This window comes from Amphiprion ocellaris, chromosome 16, assembly GCF_022539595.1.
Source record: "Amphiprion ocellaris isolate individual 3 ecotype Okinawa chromosome 16, ASM2253959v1, whole genome shotgun sequence".
Classification (NCBI taxonomy): Eukaryota; Metazoa; Chordata; class Actinopteri; family Pomacentridae; genus Amphiprion; species Amphiprion ocellaris.
Window position 1 is genome coordinate 14,938,147 of NC_072781.1, and position 17,327 is coordinate 14,955,473.

At 41.0% G+C, this 17,327-nt stretch overlaps 1 protein-coding gene across 1 annotated transcript in view; it reads left to right on the forward strand.

The window, feature by feature from the left end:
* Nucleotides 1-17,327, forward strand: part of itga9 (integrin, alpha 9) — a 54,853-nt gene extending 37,526 nt beyond the window's left edge. The window contains exons 17-28 of the mRNA XM_023268148.3: nucleotides 474-550; nucleotides 969-1,116; nucleotides 4,853-4,939; nucleotides 5,140-5,219; nucleotides 5,372-5,455; nucleotides 5,997-6,105; nucleotides 6,218-6,325; nucleotides 8,131-8,256; nucleotides 8,414-8,533; nucleotides 8,623-8,718; nucleotides 12,256-12,375; nucleotides 14,874-17,327. Coding sequence (XP_023123916.1) covers nucleotides 474-550; nucleotides 969-1,116; nucleotides 4,853-4,939; nucleotides 5,140-5,219; nucleotides 5,372-5,455; nucleotides 5,997-6,105; nucleotides 6,218-6,325; nucleotides 8,131-8,256; nucleotides 8,414-8,533; nucleotides 8,623-8,718; nucleotides 12,256-12,375; nucleotides 14,874-14,972 — 1,254 coding nt within the window. The 3' untranslated portion in view covers nucleotides 14,973-17,327. The remainder of the gene's footprint in view (nucleotides 1-473; nucleotides 551-968; nucleotides 1,117-4,852; nucleotides 4,940-5,139; nucleotides 5,220-5,371; nucleotides 5,456-5,996; nucleotides 6,106-6,217; nucleotides 6,326-8,130; nucleotides 8,257-8,413; nucleotides 8,534-8,622; nucleotides 8,719-12,255; nucleotides 12,376-14,873) is intronic.

A 17,327-nucleotide genomic window follows, 5' to 3' on the forward strand; every position in this document is an offset into this window, starting at 1 on the left:
CACAGAAGGAATGAAGGAAATAGCTCAAATAGGGGTTATGATGATTTGGTATTAGTTACCAGCTTATTATTTTCAGTGTTAGCTTTTCTTGAGAGGAATCCAAAAAGACTGATTCATTTATTTTCTTTGCGACCACCTCTAACCTGCCCCACATGTGTTTCCCCACCGTCTGCGCCACCTGAAAAACTGAGGGATTTGCGTCTTTCAACATTTACAGAATCCATTTTTCTGAAACTCATTAACATGACATCAAACTTCACCGCTTGACTTCAGTTTCCTTTTATGATTTATCCATAAACCAAAGGCATAGTCTGACTAATTAAAGGCGAGATCAGAGCAGATTCTGGCTTTTGTGGACAGAAAAATCTACTTGGTGGTTCCAACAACAACACAACACTGCCCCCTAGTCTGAATATGGAGTCATTGTGCTTGGACTGCATGAGCTCATGTGAACTTTACCGTTTCCTCTTCAGACTTGGTTTGAGAAGAACTGCCTGTCAGACGACTGTGCTGCAGACCTCAGGCTTCATGGGAAACTGCTGCTCTCTGGGTAAAAACATTCAGCTTTGCAGTTCACATTCATTCTCTGTTCTTGGCCTTTTCTTCCAGTCCTGAGGAAGCAAGCTGACGTCATAGGCCATGTGGGTGTGGGGAGTGGAACCGTGACGCATGCTTGGAGGATATCCATATGTTTTTCCATCGTTAGGGAGTTCCCTCTCTTTTTATTGTGTGTCTCCTGCTGTCTGTACATTTAGTAACACTTTACATCTGTCATTCTAACAAGTATTTGTCCTACATATATTGTTTGTTTTACTCAAAAAACAAGTGAATGCTCTCCTTTAGGGGCACTCCTCTTTGTATTCCTGCATTCAAAATGAAATGTAGATTCCTAGTTAACTGCTGCTCTTTCTGTGAAGCTTTATAAAATTTATTCCTGAACTACATTGTTTACTTTATGCCACCTCCAGATTGCATAGTAAACCCCATCTGGCTCTCGGAGGAGTGAAGAACGTCTCTTTGAACCTGACCATCTCTAACGCTGGAGATGACGCCTACGACACTAACATCTACTTCAACTTCTCCAGAGAGGTTTTCTACATCAACTACTGGCAGAAGGTCTGTCGCTCTTGGAGTATCTACTGTTTATTTACTCGGGTGCATGTGTTTATTCCTGAAATCCAACTGGGTGTCGTTTTGCTTTAGTTACATGCGAGTGAAACTGTAGTTGAAATTATACACAAAACCATATTTTACACATACATATCAGATGGATGGCTTTAGATTTTTTGCTGGGATGTACATTTTCTCAAAGGGAGTTTATTTTAAAAGACTATATGATTATATGTCTGCAGCGTAGTGTAAACAGTGAAACAGAAGAATTCGCAGACCTGCGTGATGACTTTAGCTTTGCCTGAGCTCATGTAGGTAGATAAAAGGATAAAAGACAGGAGAACCCCAGCAGGAGCAGCAACAGCTGTCCTGTTTCAGAGGGCAGCTCCTCTGGCTGAGCTGTCATGTGCTTCTGTGACTCATTCAAAACAGACACACCATGTCAACACAAATGAGCTGTATGCTTGAGAGCAAGGCACACATACTTCATTTTCCCACAAGTTTGACTTATGTACCATTCAAATCAAGTTATTCATGTCTAAATAAGCCCCACATAAGGTCCCATTTAATCTTCTAAATGCAGGTATGTAAAACGAGGATTATGACTGACCTTCACGGAGATACTGATCAGACCTGCTCCTCCTCACATAGTTCGACCTCTAATGATTTCTACATTCTATCGCTGTTAAAGAAATATCTACCCACTGCCATCCTACATTAGACCTGAGACTGTCCTCGCTGCGTGCAGATGGATTTCACAGTAGACACCTCGGCCTCCACTCACGTCTGTTCGCTCACTTGTTGCAAAGAGACCCACAGTCGGCTCACGACTGAGAGAGAGAGAGAGACGCCACGTCAGATGGTGTGCTCTGACAGCATCCATCAGGAAGGCTTCCCCCCCCTCCACTCATAATGGACCTCGAGTTTATCCTCCAGCTGGGTTTTTTAACCCCCGTGATCTCTGTAAAGCACACAACTAGTGATTTAAAACCCCCAACAAAGGTGAAATTGAATTTAAATAGAATACATGCTGCAGGCGAATATTAGAAAAACAGTGAGTCCGTTTCAATTTCATAGCTAATCTAATGAACCGGGCTGACATTAAGTGTCAGGTTACCAGCAGCCCTAGAGCCTCATTTTGTTCAGGAACCTGGTAAGTCAAGGTGGCCTGCTCCAACAAAAGGAACAGGAGGAATTGATGGCAAAGAGGCTGCTGAGCAGATTTACTACCGTATGCTCTGTGAGACATTTCTAATTACTACCGGAGAAGACTGAGGTGATGATTTGACCCCTTTTTGCAAAGTTAAGGTCAGCTTCTAACCCTCCCCTGAGGCTTTTTCTCCAGTGAGTGAAGTGTGAACTTGTACTCCCCCTACATTTTTAAGAGTGTGATGTGTTATCTCTCTGTTGTTCTTCCAACGCAAGCTGTCCGAAAGCCGCGGAGGTGAATTGGTTTCAGGAGCACTGCCTTCATACCCGTGGGACTCAAAAACTGCAGCACTGGCTTCTGTGTTTTCTTTAGTTATCTCTGCAGTGTTTGGGTAGTCAGTTTAGGCTTCTTTTTTTTAATAGCCAGACATGTGGCAGATGTTTTGTGCCATTGCTATTTCTACATTGATCAAAAAAAAAATTAGACACACACATACACACAATGGCCTTATATAAATCATAATTTGTTTGATTAAGGTAGTATGCAGTATATAAAGAGGGAGCTTCACTACCTATAATATTTATTTGCTCTTTAAACATTAACACAGCAGTTTGACTAGACAATATTTATTGGTATTTGTCCAAAAAAAGATACACAGTATGTCATAATATCGTAAATCTAGGCAAAATTACATATTAATTAATCAGATTCATGTTTTATGTCATGCACTGTGTTCTACTGTTTTGACAAAACTCTTCACAAGTGTAAATCGATATCTACACTTGCTAATTTAGATTGAGCTATCAATTTACCTGCTGTTTATGCTGTAGAGGGTCGCCGGTGGTCACAATCACGCCTACAGCTAATTTAGATTCATGAGTTATCCTAAGCATGTGTGTCTTTGGACTGTGGGATGTAGCTGGAACACCCAGAAAAACCACAAATACACCACAAGACCCCAGCTGACCTGCGGGTTCAAACCAAGTAAAGGATCTGAAAACTTCTTCTGCCGCTGATTTTCTGGTGATTTAACAGTTGGAGCAAATGAGCATTGTGGTGAAAAGCCCAGAAGTTGGGAATGCAACTAAGAAATGTGTGAATTTCAGTGCACTTTTAAAGCAAAGAATATATGAATCACTGATTTTCTTGGCTGTGAAGTGAAACTTTGCACATGCTGTGAAAGCCAGAGCTACATCTTCATACCTGTGTGGAGACGATAAAGTAGGTGATGACACTGGTTTGGAAAAAGCAGACTAAAGTAAAGCCAAATGTCCAAATACCAAAGTGGCGGGAGACATAAAGAGACACGCAGAACATGCAGAAAATAAGCCTCCTGTGTATTGTCATCCACACTGACTGCTCCAGTAGATTCTTCAGCTGACACTGAAGCAGGGTAAACAGTCCTGATGATGTTTAATAGCCCTGCCATTTGTGAAAATCCCAGTTTGTATTAGTTCCAGATACAGGAAGACAAGAGAAAGTAAGCAAGAGAAAGAAGGTGAAGAAGTGCTGGACAAACAGACATTGTCTCTGGAGACGCTGTGGGCCATATGTCCGAGTGCTCTGCTCTCTCTCAAGGGCTGCCAGGTGGGTGATGGGTAAACATGCTCACTTCCCCAATCCTGCCCAGCCCCAAGGGACAGGCGGTGTTTGCACAGCAGCACAGAGGAATACAGGAAGTAGAGGAAATTCCATCATTGCCAGTTATGATGGGTCCCACCTCCCCCTCTGCAGGACTCGCTGCAGTCTCCCTGCAAAGGGCAGCGCTGCTTATTTAGGCCGACTTAATGAAGACGGAGGGCAAAGCCACACCCCGAGCCGACACTGAGAATCTGCTGAATAAGGGAGAACGGGAGTGTGGATGGGTGTCTACCTTTAAATATGTCAGCATACCGCAGACACCATCACACCTCTTTCCTTTATCAAATTTGGAAACGGCTTATAAACAGACTCGCAGCAGCCCGTGCATGCAGACGTTTTGTATGACTGACCCAAACACCTCTGTGAATATTCCAGGAGCTCTACTCTCTCTTTTTTGTATTATTAAAGTCCTGAGTTATCTCTGTCCTCTTTCATGCTCCTTCCACATGAGCTCAGCTGACAGCCCCTCAGTGAACTCTCGCTAAAAGAATTCTTACTCCTCGTAGGGTCAAGGCCTGAGTGTTTATACAGCGCAGCCGGTGAAGCTCTATATTGTTTAGACAAGCTTCCAAACACACAGCCTGGAGGCTGTCCAATTACCCGCCCGCTAAGATGTGTGTGCCATCACTGCTTTGTACATTCTTTGTTTAACCCAATTTAGAACTTCAATGAGACACTAGAGTCTATTTGCTTACATTCAGAAATATATATAATGATAATCTGAAAGTATACTGTATATGTTTGCAGGTATGTCTCCAAGAATGTACAGCATTGTACCGGAAATTTGTATTTATTTTACCATCCAAAGCCACTGGAGATCTTCTTTCCTTAACTTATCAGCACTGATTGTTCTGTCACAGTATCTTCTGTCTCCACATGTGTCACCCACTCTGTCTCCAGTCAGTCTGTCCTCACCGCCTCCTCACTCTCTGTCTATCTGTCCTTTTGCAGGAAGAGAAGGGTATTTCCTGTGCACTTGTTGATTTAGACTTCCTCAAATGCAGAGTGGGATTTCCCTTCATGAGAGCGCAGACTAAGGTAAGAACTAATTGCACAAAGCTGCACGCAGCATTTTGAGAGAAAACTTAAATCAAAGTGCACTGGTGTGCAGAAAATTTACTATTGACTGCATTTTTAAATGAGAAAAAAATGCAGTGTCTGACAGCAAATTAGCTTTGTCACATGGAAAACTGTATTCATGGTTGCAGTTATTTATTCTCTCTTTTTCTTCTCTCAAGTATCATTTTGCAGTGATTTTTGACACCAGTCAGCTCTCTGGGGAAAATGATACGTTGCAGTTCTTAGTTCAAGCAAAAAGGTAAAAGTTTCACATTTTAGTGCATAACTAAGAGTAATTATTTTTTGCGGATTCCTGTGAATTAAGATGCGTATTCATTCCCATAAATGTGCCCAAATTTATGCTTTACAATGTATTCAATTTTCAACTTTGGTGTTCTTTCTGTGTTTCAGTGCCAATCCTGAGCACAAACTCTCTGACAACAGTTTAGATCTTTCCATCCCTCTGATTCATGAGACTGACACCACTATTACTGGGTAAGAGCACAACAAACATGAACACTCATAGCTATGTAGGCATTTTAAGTAGGTAAAGTTTTGTTTATGTAGCACTTTCTAATGCCTTGGTTTTAAAGTGCTTTATCAATAAATTCTGCAAATGTAAAACTGTTTAATTTTATATGCCTCAAATAAAGAGTTGAACTGGTCCATCTGTTGGCTCTCAGGCAGAGAGGGAGTTCTTTCTCTCAGTATGGAGGATATCAACTTGAAAAGCCTTATCTGTGAACGCTTTATCTTAGCTCTGCTTCACAGAGAAGGGAGGGAGATGTAAAACAGCCCAGAGGTCTGACATCTGATAAAGCTGCTGTCTTTAATGTGAGGGGAGGCTTCGGAGCAAAGCTGGACACGTATCTCAGCTGCTAAAGAAAACACTGCTGTTCAGCTGAACATGATCGAAGCCAGAGATTTTGATGGAACTCTTTTTAAATGTTGTTTCTGCGTCCATTTAAATATGTATTTGTTATGTTAATGCATTTTGTTCTGTCTCCCTCCCGAACAATGTGCTTGTTATCCGCAGCGTGGTAGCACCGAGCTCCTTTGTGTACGGAAACTCCATCGATGCCTCCCGCTTCGTCCAGCTAGAAGACATGGAGTGCAACTTTCAGCCTCTCAATCTCACTTTCCAGGTAGGTCAAGCACAGATCATATATGATTTTTACTTTTGGACATTTTCCTATATTTTCACTCCTCATTTCTTTGGTCTCCATTTTTCTCTGTCTCTGTGTGATGTGGTTCCAGGCCATAAACAAGGGGCCCAGCAGGCTGCCTGGCTCCACTGTGGACATCAGGATACCTAACCGGCTGGCTGGCAGCGGAGCTGACATGTTCCACATCATTGAAACACAGGTGGATGCCAACAGCAGTCTATCTACATTATTTTTCCAGCGCATATCATAATTTATTAGTTTATTCACCTGCAGGCAGCCATATTTTTAGCTCATTTATCCAGCCCTGTCGGTCTTCCTTCTCCTCATGGCACAGCTGCTGGCATCCATCTCAGAGCACACGTTTTTTATTTATTTATTTAACCTTTATCTAACAAAGTAAGTTAGTTGAGAACTGATTCTCATTTTCAATAACAACCTAGCCAAGAGGCGGCACACAAACAAGATAAACAATAAAATGGATTACATGTTCAGCAAATCACACAATATTACAAAACAAATTACGCAGTGGCTTGTAAAATGGAAAGACTGAAAACAGGTGCAGTGGTCCAGAAGTGTTACGCTAACTGACTTTTTGAAAGCGGTACGTATGAGGTGAGATTTAGAGATTGTTGCAAAGAGTTCCAGTCATTAGTGGCAGAACACTGGAATGAGGATTGACTCAGTGGTACGATCTGTGGGAATGCGGATCTTAATGAAACTATTAGAACGAAGAGTACAGTTGGAGTTATGAATGACAAGTAATGAACGCAGATATGATGGTATTTTACCAATGAGGGTTTTCTAGCTGTACAGAAACCAGTGTAATTGTCTACGGGAGTGAAAAGTTGGCCAGTTCGTAAGGAGCTTTACATATAGAAAGGTGCTTTTTGTCAGAACAGAGGCATTTTGCTTAGCGTGAGGCACCACCTGACTAGCGAAAATCTAAAATGTTGACGTTGCTACTGAAGCTAGCCATCCATTTTGTTTCACAACATTTTGCATTTAGATAAAGAAACACAATACTCCCGCCGGGTTTAAATGTTTTCCTAACCCTTGCATTGCTCCTTTCATATAGGTAGATCATGGGGGAGCTCAAGCTGTTAATTGTATTTACTGTGAATGGGCAGACAGGGTTGAATGTATCCCACCCTCCTAGAGCCCATCTGGAATCACTTTCAGGGGATCAGACAGCTTGCACGAAATGGGAATGGGACACCTGCAGAGCTGGCTACTGCCCTGTACCATCCCCAGCCTGGAACTACACATCATAAATGCCGTTACCACTGCGTCTAGCCGGTGGCATGTTGGACAGTTGCACTCTTATATTTTATAGCCAGGCATTTACATTTTATACAGAACTCGATTTGCTCAAAGGTAATATACAAGCTCTTGACTGTTGCTCTATGTGTTCTAGTTTTTCTGCCCAAAATCCCTCAAACTTTAATAATTGCTGTGGAAATTCTGTTCTCGTGGGGGATTTTAGCGGGTAAAAGTTAGTGCAGCAGTTAGTGCAGCCGATGAATCTTCACACCAACAGTGGCGGCAGGAACAGAAGACATGAGAAAAGGCGGCAATAAAAGCTCAGACAGGCTGGGTGGTAGCTGAGCAGACAATGAGCAAAGCCAGAGGAGATTTCCACCTCCAGAGCTTCAGGTCGGACCAAGGAGAGGGGAAAGGGGAAGTGCTCCCTGGGGGCTGGGCAGTAAACCAGACACCTCTAAATCACTCCATATGGGAAATCTGCATGGGAGGGGTACCAGCTTGTTGGGGAGAACATCCTGTTAGCCCTGAAGAGTCCTAACAATAGTGGGATTGGGCCAGTTTAGGTGACAAAAGTGCTTGTGTTGACATTTTTGGAGTCAGACCCAAACCCAAGCTGATCCTGTGCAGTGCAAAAATGACAAAACTCCTGCTTTCCTTTGCACACACACCATCAGTCATATGATTTTATCTATAATCCTAGTCAGCACAGCTCAGTTTTTCAGTGCAACTGTTCTGTTTCAGGTGGCCGATGGCCGAGGGAACTGCACCCCTCACAAGAACCCGACACCGTGCACCATCCCCCAGGATAGAGAGAGCATCTTCCACTCCATATTTTCCTTCTTCACCAAATCAGGGCGCAAAGTCTTGGTAAATATGCAGCCTTCATGTCGCTTTGACATTTTGGAGGTCACTGACAGTCACCCCCTGTGGGGATTCTTGTTTTTTTTTTAGTTAGTCTGTTTATCACACATCCCTCTCGTTCTTTCCCACTCCTTTTTGAAACCAGTCCGTCTTATTTTAACAGGACTGCGACCGGCCTGGAAGAGCATGTATGACGATCTCCTGCAGTCTGGGACCACAGCTAAAGGAAGAAGCTTTGAGCATAGATGTAAAACTTCTGCTGAACACTGAAATCCTGAAGAGGGTAAAACATATGTCACGAGTTCAATAGATAAAATTACAGGATATTGTGATTCTCAAAGTAAAAGCAACCCACCTTCTCTCCAACCACAGGATAGTTCCTCTGTCATCCAGTTTGTGACGAGGGGAAGTGTGCAAGTAAATGACAGGGCAGTAGAGGTGCCAAATGGTCTGCCGGAGGACATTTCTGTGAGTAAATCATGAATTTACCATCCGTTTACTGTATATTAATTGCAACGGAGGCAGATATTTTTCTCTGGAGTTGGTAAAGACCAAAACAAAACTAAAAGGACACTGAGTTTTGAAATCAACATCTACTCAGAGAGACAATTCCAAATGAATATTAATGCTGCTCCCTATCTGCTGGATGTACAAATAGGCAACTTGGAGAACAAACTGTTCACCATGTCAGTTTAATAAATACATGATATGTCCATGTTGTGCTTATAGTACATGTTTAAAAGAAGCATTTAGTGCAGATTTATAGTCATTTCACCCAAATAGCCCCAAAAATGTCATGATATCCAGTTTTTATATAGATTTTAGCTTTATTGGTGAGTTTTTTAGATGTCTGCCTTGCTGTAAGTGAATAGAATTTCATGTATATTAACCTAAACCTTAAACTATGGATATTCTAGTTATGCATATGTAAAACAAGTCCTAGAATAAAGCCATAATTACTACCATGTGACATATATTACAAATTAGGTTTATTTTTTTAGTGAATTTGTACGAACTTACCCTTCAAACCTTGTTCATGCTGACTCTCTTTGGATTAAAAGCCTTGATCTTGGCAAAATTCAGAGGACATTTACTCAACAGAGCTGCTACAGTTTGTAGAGTTGCTATGTCTTGCTAAAAAACAGTGTGGTAGGATGCAGATGCATACTGGGGCTTGGATCCACCCATTCAGGGTGAAGGACAAGGTGCTCATTGCATGGCTCTGCTGGCACAAATATATCAATAAGCAAGTATATATGTTTTATATTTAGACGGACAGTCCATCATGCTGTGATGAGACATTCCTTTAACCACTCATGTGCTCCAGTGTGGATCATTATAGAGGATGTGAGTGCAGGGAACAGCTGGGGGCTGTTGGTATATTGTGTGTTGGCACTTCTATTGGCTGTTTTCAGGGTCCTCAGCTGTGCACAAGGACATACCCTCCCCACACTGTTATTTGCTGAGTGATTGAATGGCCCCCCAGATCAGATTTGATGATTATATTGTGCACCCAGCACGCTCACGGTGGGATCTCTTAGAGATTAGGGTTGTGACTGGGTTGAAGCCCTGCTGACCCTGAGCTCCATTTGTGCACGGAAAATTCAGACCTGCTATGAATACGTCCGCGACATGCCGTTCTCTCAGCACTTAAAGAGTGTGCTAATTCCAGCGACTGTTACCCCCCCCCTTAGGTTTCTCTAAACACTGTTACCTTTTCCCTCAGGATCCCTGCTAGCTAGAGTACACACTGCAGATATAATTTGTGGGTCCTGGTTGTACTGTTCACAGCAAAAATACTGGTTTCCAGCAGAGCAACAAGCTTGGATTTTCATCACCCTTGACATGTAAACAAATCCACATAAATCCACATTTTTGCTGTCAGTATCAAGATACACATTTTGAAATGAACATACTTCACATTAAGATGAGTACAAAAGTTAAATTTGGAAAGTCAGAGTCAGGGAGCATCGACCCTCAGAGCTTTCATCTTTATTGTAGACGCAAATGCCTTGGCATGCATAACAACAGTTAGATTCCAGAGCTTGGAGTAAGAGGGAGGTGTTAATGTGGGAAACTATTCAACAGAGAGATTAAGCTTCACTTGTCCACTTGGTTTGGTCTGTGCTTACAGTTGGTGTCTCATGCCACATTTACGTTCAAAGCCTGTGCAGCTCTGCACAATGAAGTTCCACAGCCAGCTCTGAAATTGACCCACCATTGTTTGAAGCAACATGTGCAGGGTGATCTGACATTTGAGAGAACACACAGTATTTGCCTTTACTTCAGGTCATTAGTTAATAAACACATCAGCTTCATGATCCTGGTGAATGTGTTGTTTTCCATTTAAGGCCTGAATGCTGACTGTGAAGCAAACTGTGGTGGAGAATAATGGAATATTTCACCCCAGTCAAAACACTGCTTCAGTGAAAACTTTTTAAACTACACATTAACTAACAACCTGAAATTATATGAAAAAAAACATTATCTGACTTACGTTCCTTCTAGGTACAGCTGATCTGGGGTGTCCCAGCAGCTGTGATAAGTCACTTTCCAATTTAAGCATTTAAAATAATCATATTGAGAGACTCTGATAACTCTGAGTAAACTTTAATTTTTTCATTTTTAATATGATCATTTTACCATTGTTAGACATTATAGTAAACATTAAAGCACTGCTGCTGCTCTAAAGTGATTTGAAATAATTATGTTTGCTTACTTAATTACAGTAAATGCAAAATTTGTTTTTAAGTGCCAGCTTCTACCATTGTAGTAATGTCTTTACCCAGAGAACTGAACTGAGTTTGCAGTCAGTGACAGATTATCCAATAGGTCAGTGTTCACTCATGTCATGGGAAACAGCCCACATAACTTTAATTTATTGTGGAAACAGTTGCTAAGCCTCCCAAAATGGAGAAAACTCTAAATTAGCCTCCTTCTGGGCTTCAAGGAGGTATTTCTAAAGTACAGCACTCCAGATTGGAAAGGAAGTGGTGGATTTTTAACTTCTTTGACCAAATAAGATGAATAGTTTCGATTAAACAGAAATTTAAACAGCAAGCATTATGAAATAGTGATGCTTAATCCTAATTCTATGATGACTAGTGATGAAAAAAAATGCTAAAATGAAAGGCAGCATCTTGTAAGTCAGTTGGAGGCAGTGATGAATACCAAGAATCTATGCAGAGTCACGCTCCTGCAGCAGCTCTGTGATTTTATACTGAGATGCTAAATGCTTTGAGTTCAGTGCGAGTGTCATTGCTAACACACTGGTTATTCACCTTTAGCTGTTAAAACATTTACCATATTCACCATATTAATTTAGATTGTTATTATGCTAATGTTGCTAAGGACACAGTTATACAGATGGGATGTCATCAGTTTTATAAGTTTCTAGTCAGAAACCAAAGTTAGACGCAGGTGAAAAGACATCAGAGTCATTTGGCTTCATCCTCTGGAGACCCATGAATGTCTGCAACAACTATCATTGCACTCCATCTTATAGTTACTTAAATAATTCTTGATACGTCCAGAAATGCTTTCACTTATTATGTGAAAGAAAATATGCTTCACAGCAGTTTGTGCTGCTATTAGTTACATGTGGAGCAGAGGTCACCATAATGTTCCATGGGGCGTTCAAAACTCCAGTATATACTTTGAATTCAATGTAAAATTGTGTTTCAGTGGATGTTGGTTGAAATACGACACCTTACAGTATCATTTCATTTTTAACATGCATTGATTTTGACTCTTTTCTGTTCCCTGTGTATATGATTGATGAGAGTGTTCTAAAATAAATTCTTTTAGTATCCAGTTTCCTGCTGTTTTTGGTTTACATGTAGCTTTCTGTCTCTGCTAAAGCACACTGAAATAAGATGTGCCTTGGTTGTTACTTTGCACTGCATTGCATCATTAGCAGCACATGACTTAATGCTCATTTTTGTGTGTCTGTGTGTGCGCGTGCTGCATTTGAGTGTGACTCACTGAGGCGTTGTTGTGTTTCAGCTGGTGTTCGAGGCGCTCCACAGTCAAGAGCCGAGGGGTTACGTCGTTGGCTGGATCATTGCCATCAGTCTGCTGGTGGGAATCCTCATCTTTTTGCTGTTAGCTGTGCTACTCTGGAAGGTAAACCAACACTTGAACACAGATACTCACACAGAAAGTCGCAAAAGTGCTTGTTTTTCTGACGTTTTAATCGTAAATATGAGGGAGTTGTCACAAGCTTGGGTGTCACAGCCAGAGGCACAGCGTTTAACTCTGGTTAAGTGTCAGCACAGTATCCAGTTGTGCAGAGACAGCTGGAGGTCAGGAGAAGAGGTGGGGGTGACAGCTCGCTTTGGGCCTTCAACAAGTATGAAAGGACAAATCACAGACTGGACAATAATTCACACCATCCCACTCACATGAAAGACGAATGCATAAGGGAAAAGGCAATTACCCCGACATCCAGAGGCCCCGTTAGCACAAAACTCCTTTTCTTTTTCGCTGCTTCATCTTCCACCGGGAATACCACAACTGAACCTTGGAATGTTGGTCCGGGGATACATTTCCCCCCCTCCGAACCCCAGGGCTTCAGATCTTGCCAAAATAAACTCCACTTACAAGAGCGGCACATGTCCTGTATTGCTCTTTTCAGGAAATGCCTGAGGAGCGCACAGGTCTGTATCAATAAACTTTAGTAGCCAAACGCAGATAAATGAATGGAGTCATAGTGAGAGAGGCAACATCCCAGTGCAGCTGCTTTGTTTAAGTACACACCAAGAATCTACTGCTCTCGCCGTCCTGTCATATTTTCTTTATATTACACTTGGTAAACGCAGGTTGTAGCTCAGTGAATTATAAATGGGTTCACAATATTACATTCCTACAAAAACAACTTATTCTGCAAGGGAAATGCTTGATTTGCTGCTATCCATGCTGCTGGCTGTGTGCGGTTTAGCCTATTAACCTCAAACTATTTATGTTACTGCCGGCCATGTTTAAAAGATTCCATGCTATGATGTGTTAAATTGATTTCATACCTCCCAGACATCCATTGTCATGCCTCTGTGACAGCGACAGCCGGAGCTGGAGGTATTATGTTTTCCATTTGTCATCTCATGAATGAAGGATCTCCTGTCACATGGAGGGAAGTTCCTTATATTTGTCACAAAAGTTCACGTTGGCTCCAGGATGAACTGATTAGAAATTGGTGGTCAACATTTTTACATTCTAATGTCAAATCTGGCCAGATATGGACATAAACTGCAACTTGACGAGGTTCCCATAAATTCTCATTTTTCATCTGTTTCGCTCCAGGGCTAGTCTCAATTTCAGATAACTAACTTTAAGATATAATCTATCACAGTGAACTCAAGCTATGAGTTGGTATTTTTGTTATTTTTTTAATACTGCAGTTGAACGAAGGGACTGAGAAATAAATTCTTTCTTTGGTGGTGCATTTAATTGCCCTCCTGACGATCTGCTGAATAACACTGCAGTTTACAAGCTACGTAAAATCAAATCCACAAGACAAGCAAGACAATGTTGTTGTGTAAGGCCAGTTTTTTATTGCAATAAAAATGTTGCTGTTCTGTGGCTGAATTTCATCTCGTGTGTCAGAGCTGACAAAATTATGATGCTACAGTCCATTCAATACAGGAGTTTTGAGAATGATAATATGTAAAAGTTCATCTAACAATATTCTGAATCAGATAATAAATGTAGCTCACTGGACATCCTTTTAGATAATAGTTCCTCAAATTTAGTTGTAGTAGAACCAAGATATGTGCACCATAACTTAGAGTATAATGGGTTTCTACATGGTCACTAAATTGCTACCAACATACAATCAGTATTTTAGGTTTATGTGCTGTGCTGCCTGCTTTTTACAGGAAGAAATAAACATCTTGGGAAATATGCTATTTCAAGAATTAGAAAGTGGATGCTGTTCTCATGTCAGTGCAGAAAATGTGAAGCTACAGCCAGTTAGCTTAGGTTAGTATGGGATGATCTGATAGTCGAATGGTTTGGGCCAATACCACCGGTTTCACTGTATCTATCTCATAAAATGTGAAGATTCTAAAGTGTAAAACTCCAGTGTAAAAACAACACATTGCAATTTTAGAGGGAGTTATGTGCAGGAGTTTTTGTTTGCTGGGAATTTACTGCGTCAAGCAGCTTGGAACACAACACCCATGAGTGCCACAACCATCAAACCACCTGCTGACTAGCTTTATATTTAGAGTGAACACATGAGAATTGTATCTATCTTTCCATCTAACTTTTTGCAAAGACAAAATGAGAGCATTTGCAAAAATGTCAGACCATTTCTTTGACAGGAGACATATTTGCCAATACTAATATATCTGTGAAATGTTAATATGGGGTGATAATATCAGCTCTAGGTCACAGCTATGCATTACCTATATCATAAGTTTTGCTTGAAAAATGCCCAACTCCAGAGAGGGAACATCCAACTTAAAAAGTAATGATATGCTTTGGAAAATGGTCAGCAGTGATGTAAAGTATATTTTATTTGTAGTTAATGAGCTGAGATTGGGAAACTACACTCCTGCAGTCAGATGTGACCACAGAAACATCTACTAACCGCACAAAATGTTGCTCCTCTTGCCCTTTGACAGATGGGATTCTTCCGTCGGCGCTATAGAGAGATCATCGAGGCTGAGAAGAACAGGAAGGACAGCGATGAAAGCTGGGACTGGATGGAAAAGAACCACTGAGACTTGCAGTGGGGGTCCCGGAGGAGCCGGTGAGATTAGGGATTGGGTCGGGAAGGATCCAATAGCACGGGGTCTCGCAGCCCAGCTGCCCCAGTGGCACCAGGCCCTTCAAGTCTTCCATATGTGGAAGAGAGGAATATTCTCCATATTTTTTGGAGACTTGATATTTTTTTGTGGGTGGGGGGTCCAGGAAACAGGCTTCTGAGGTGACAGTGTGGCTTGCCAGAGGACACTTGCTGTGGAATTCAGCTAATCTCAAAGGACGTAACTCCCAGCCAGCGGAACAGAGCTGTTGATGGAGACCCACATCCGTACGGGGATGTGGAGACGGCATGAATACTGGTGGACAACAAAACCCTCAGGGCTGTGTTACATAGCAAATTTATTTTTATACATACACTTTAAGCCATATTGTATAAAACTGAGCTCCTAGAAGAGTTGGGGTTTTGAAGGCCATTATAAACATACTGTACCTACAGTATGTTTTCCTAAAAGCACTGATGTTTGATAAGAATGAATGCCTTGGCTCTATAGCTTTACTTTTTGTGCCAAAGATATGTCCCAAATAGTACATGATTGGAGTCATTTGTATAGTCAGTCCATCCCAGTTGCTGGGAATCAAAGATTGTATCTTTTCTGTACTATTTCTGCCTTGTGAATAACTTTCTTTACACATATGACTTCTCCTGCAGATAATCAGCCAGAGCTAATTCTGTGCTGTAACACTCAGACACACAATGACTAAAATGCACTGTCCCCGTGTCATCCATCAGTGTTGTTAAAGCTGACTCAGAGGCTCTGAAGACTCAGTGTAAGATCACTCTGAGGTCTTGAGGACCTTGTTCAGGATGTGGTAATCAACACCACTATAGAGTTCTCTGTTAACACTTTATTTGCCATGTTTCCCTTATTATCCATGCCTAAAATGCAAAATGAAAAGGGTTGTAAATTATGTCGTAAAGGCCGACGTTCACATTTTAAGCTTTGTGAGTTTCCATAAGCATTCCAATTGTTCTGTCTAACTTTTAACCAGGTTGTTTCGAGGTCATGATATACATAAGTTACATATTTTGACAGAATTACATTTTAATCTTAATTCTTGAAATGTTTTAAAAGTGCAGTGCGTAGTAGAGCAAATAATCTGGTGCTGCTTTTGCAGGAACTAATTGCTCAGGTATGCAGCGGACTTTTCAGATGGACCCCCAAAAGTGAACATATCTCAACTGACTGCATTTCTCAGTGAAATACAGTAACAAATAATTCACTATCTGTGGTGACTTGAGAGCTGATCGTGATTTATTTGCAAAACCCTTCCAGACTTCACCTAAGCAGACCGTATTTGATTTTACTATTATGTTATTAGGCATTGGGTTTTATAGTGAAATATGAGCCACATTACTCTCCACGGCCAGATGAAAGTCTGCGCTGGGAGTCTACCTACAGTCGTTTACAGGGGCCCATGGTATGAGTAATGCCCTAAAAATAGGTGGGAATGTGCTGCGCTCAGTCACTACACAGAAACGAGCTCTTTGGGGCTCACGGGAAAAGCTCATTTTAAGTCAATGCGGAGGAATGTCAGCGCCATGAAAATCTGCCACCATTCAAGTCCACAGCTCCTCTGTGCCTAAACATTTTCCTCCAGCATGTTCTTACGAGTCTTTTAAATGCGGGGCTTCATTGTGAATGAAAACAGTGAATTACATTTTATATTAATGGCCTTGAAAGAAGTAAGATATTTACTATTTTATACATTTGAAGAGCTTTATTGCAAAACAACATAAAAAATATATGATCCAATTTTTTGACAATTTTGAAGAATTTATCAATGACTATTGGGTGTTTACTGAGTTTATTAAAATAGAATATGTTAGAATGAAATCCTTTGGAATATTTTTTCATCAAGTCAGATTTAAACGTGCAATGCCAAAGAACAAAAGCTTTATATTAATATGTTAGAAAGACTTCAGTGCTAAGTCACTTTATGGATCACTATGGTTGCTTCGCTTTTTATTGTGCTGTATGATTCTTTTGATACCATTTAATTCCACTGGCATTACAGCGTATACTGTACACATCCACGTTTTCCCTCTGCATCTGTTTATTTGATGCTATACATGTATGCAGAGAAACCGACACTTGACGTTTTTTTTTTTTTTTGGTAAAATTTAACTGTGATAATTATATTTTGATTCTATGTTTGTTGTCACCGTTAATCACACCGTTATGTGGGGTTTTGTTCTGAGTATACTACTGTCACTGAGTATCATTTCCATTATAGTGTGCTGTATGTTTGATGTTTAAATTCATGTTCAAGCTGTATATTTCTCTGTTGATAAATTTTAGAGTGAAATTTCA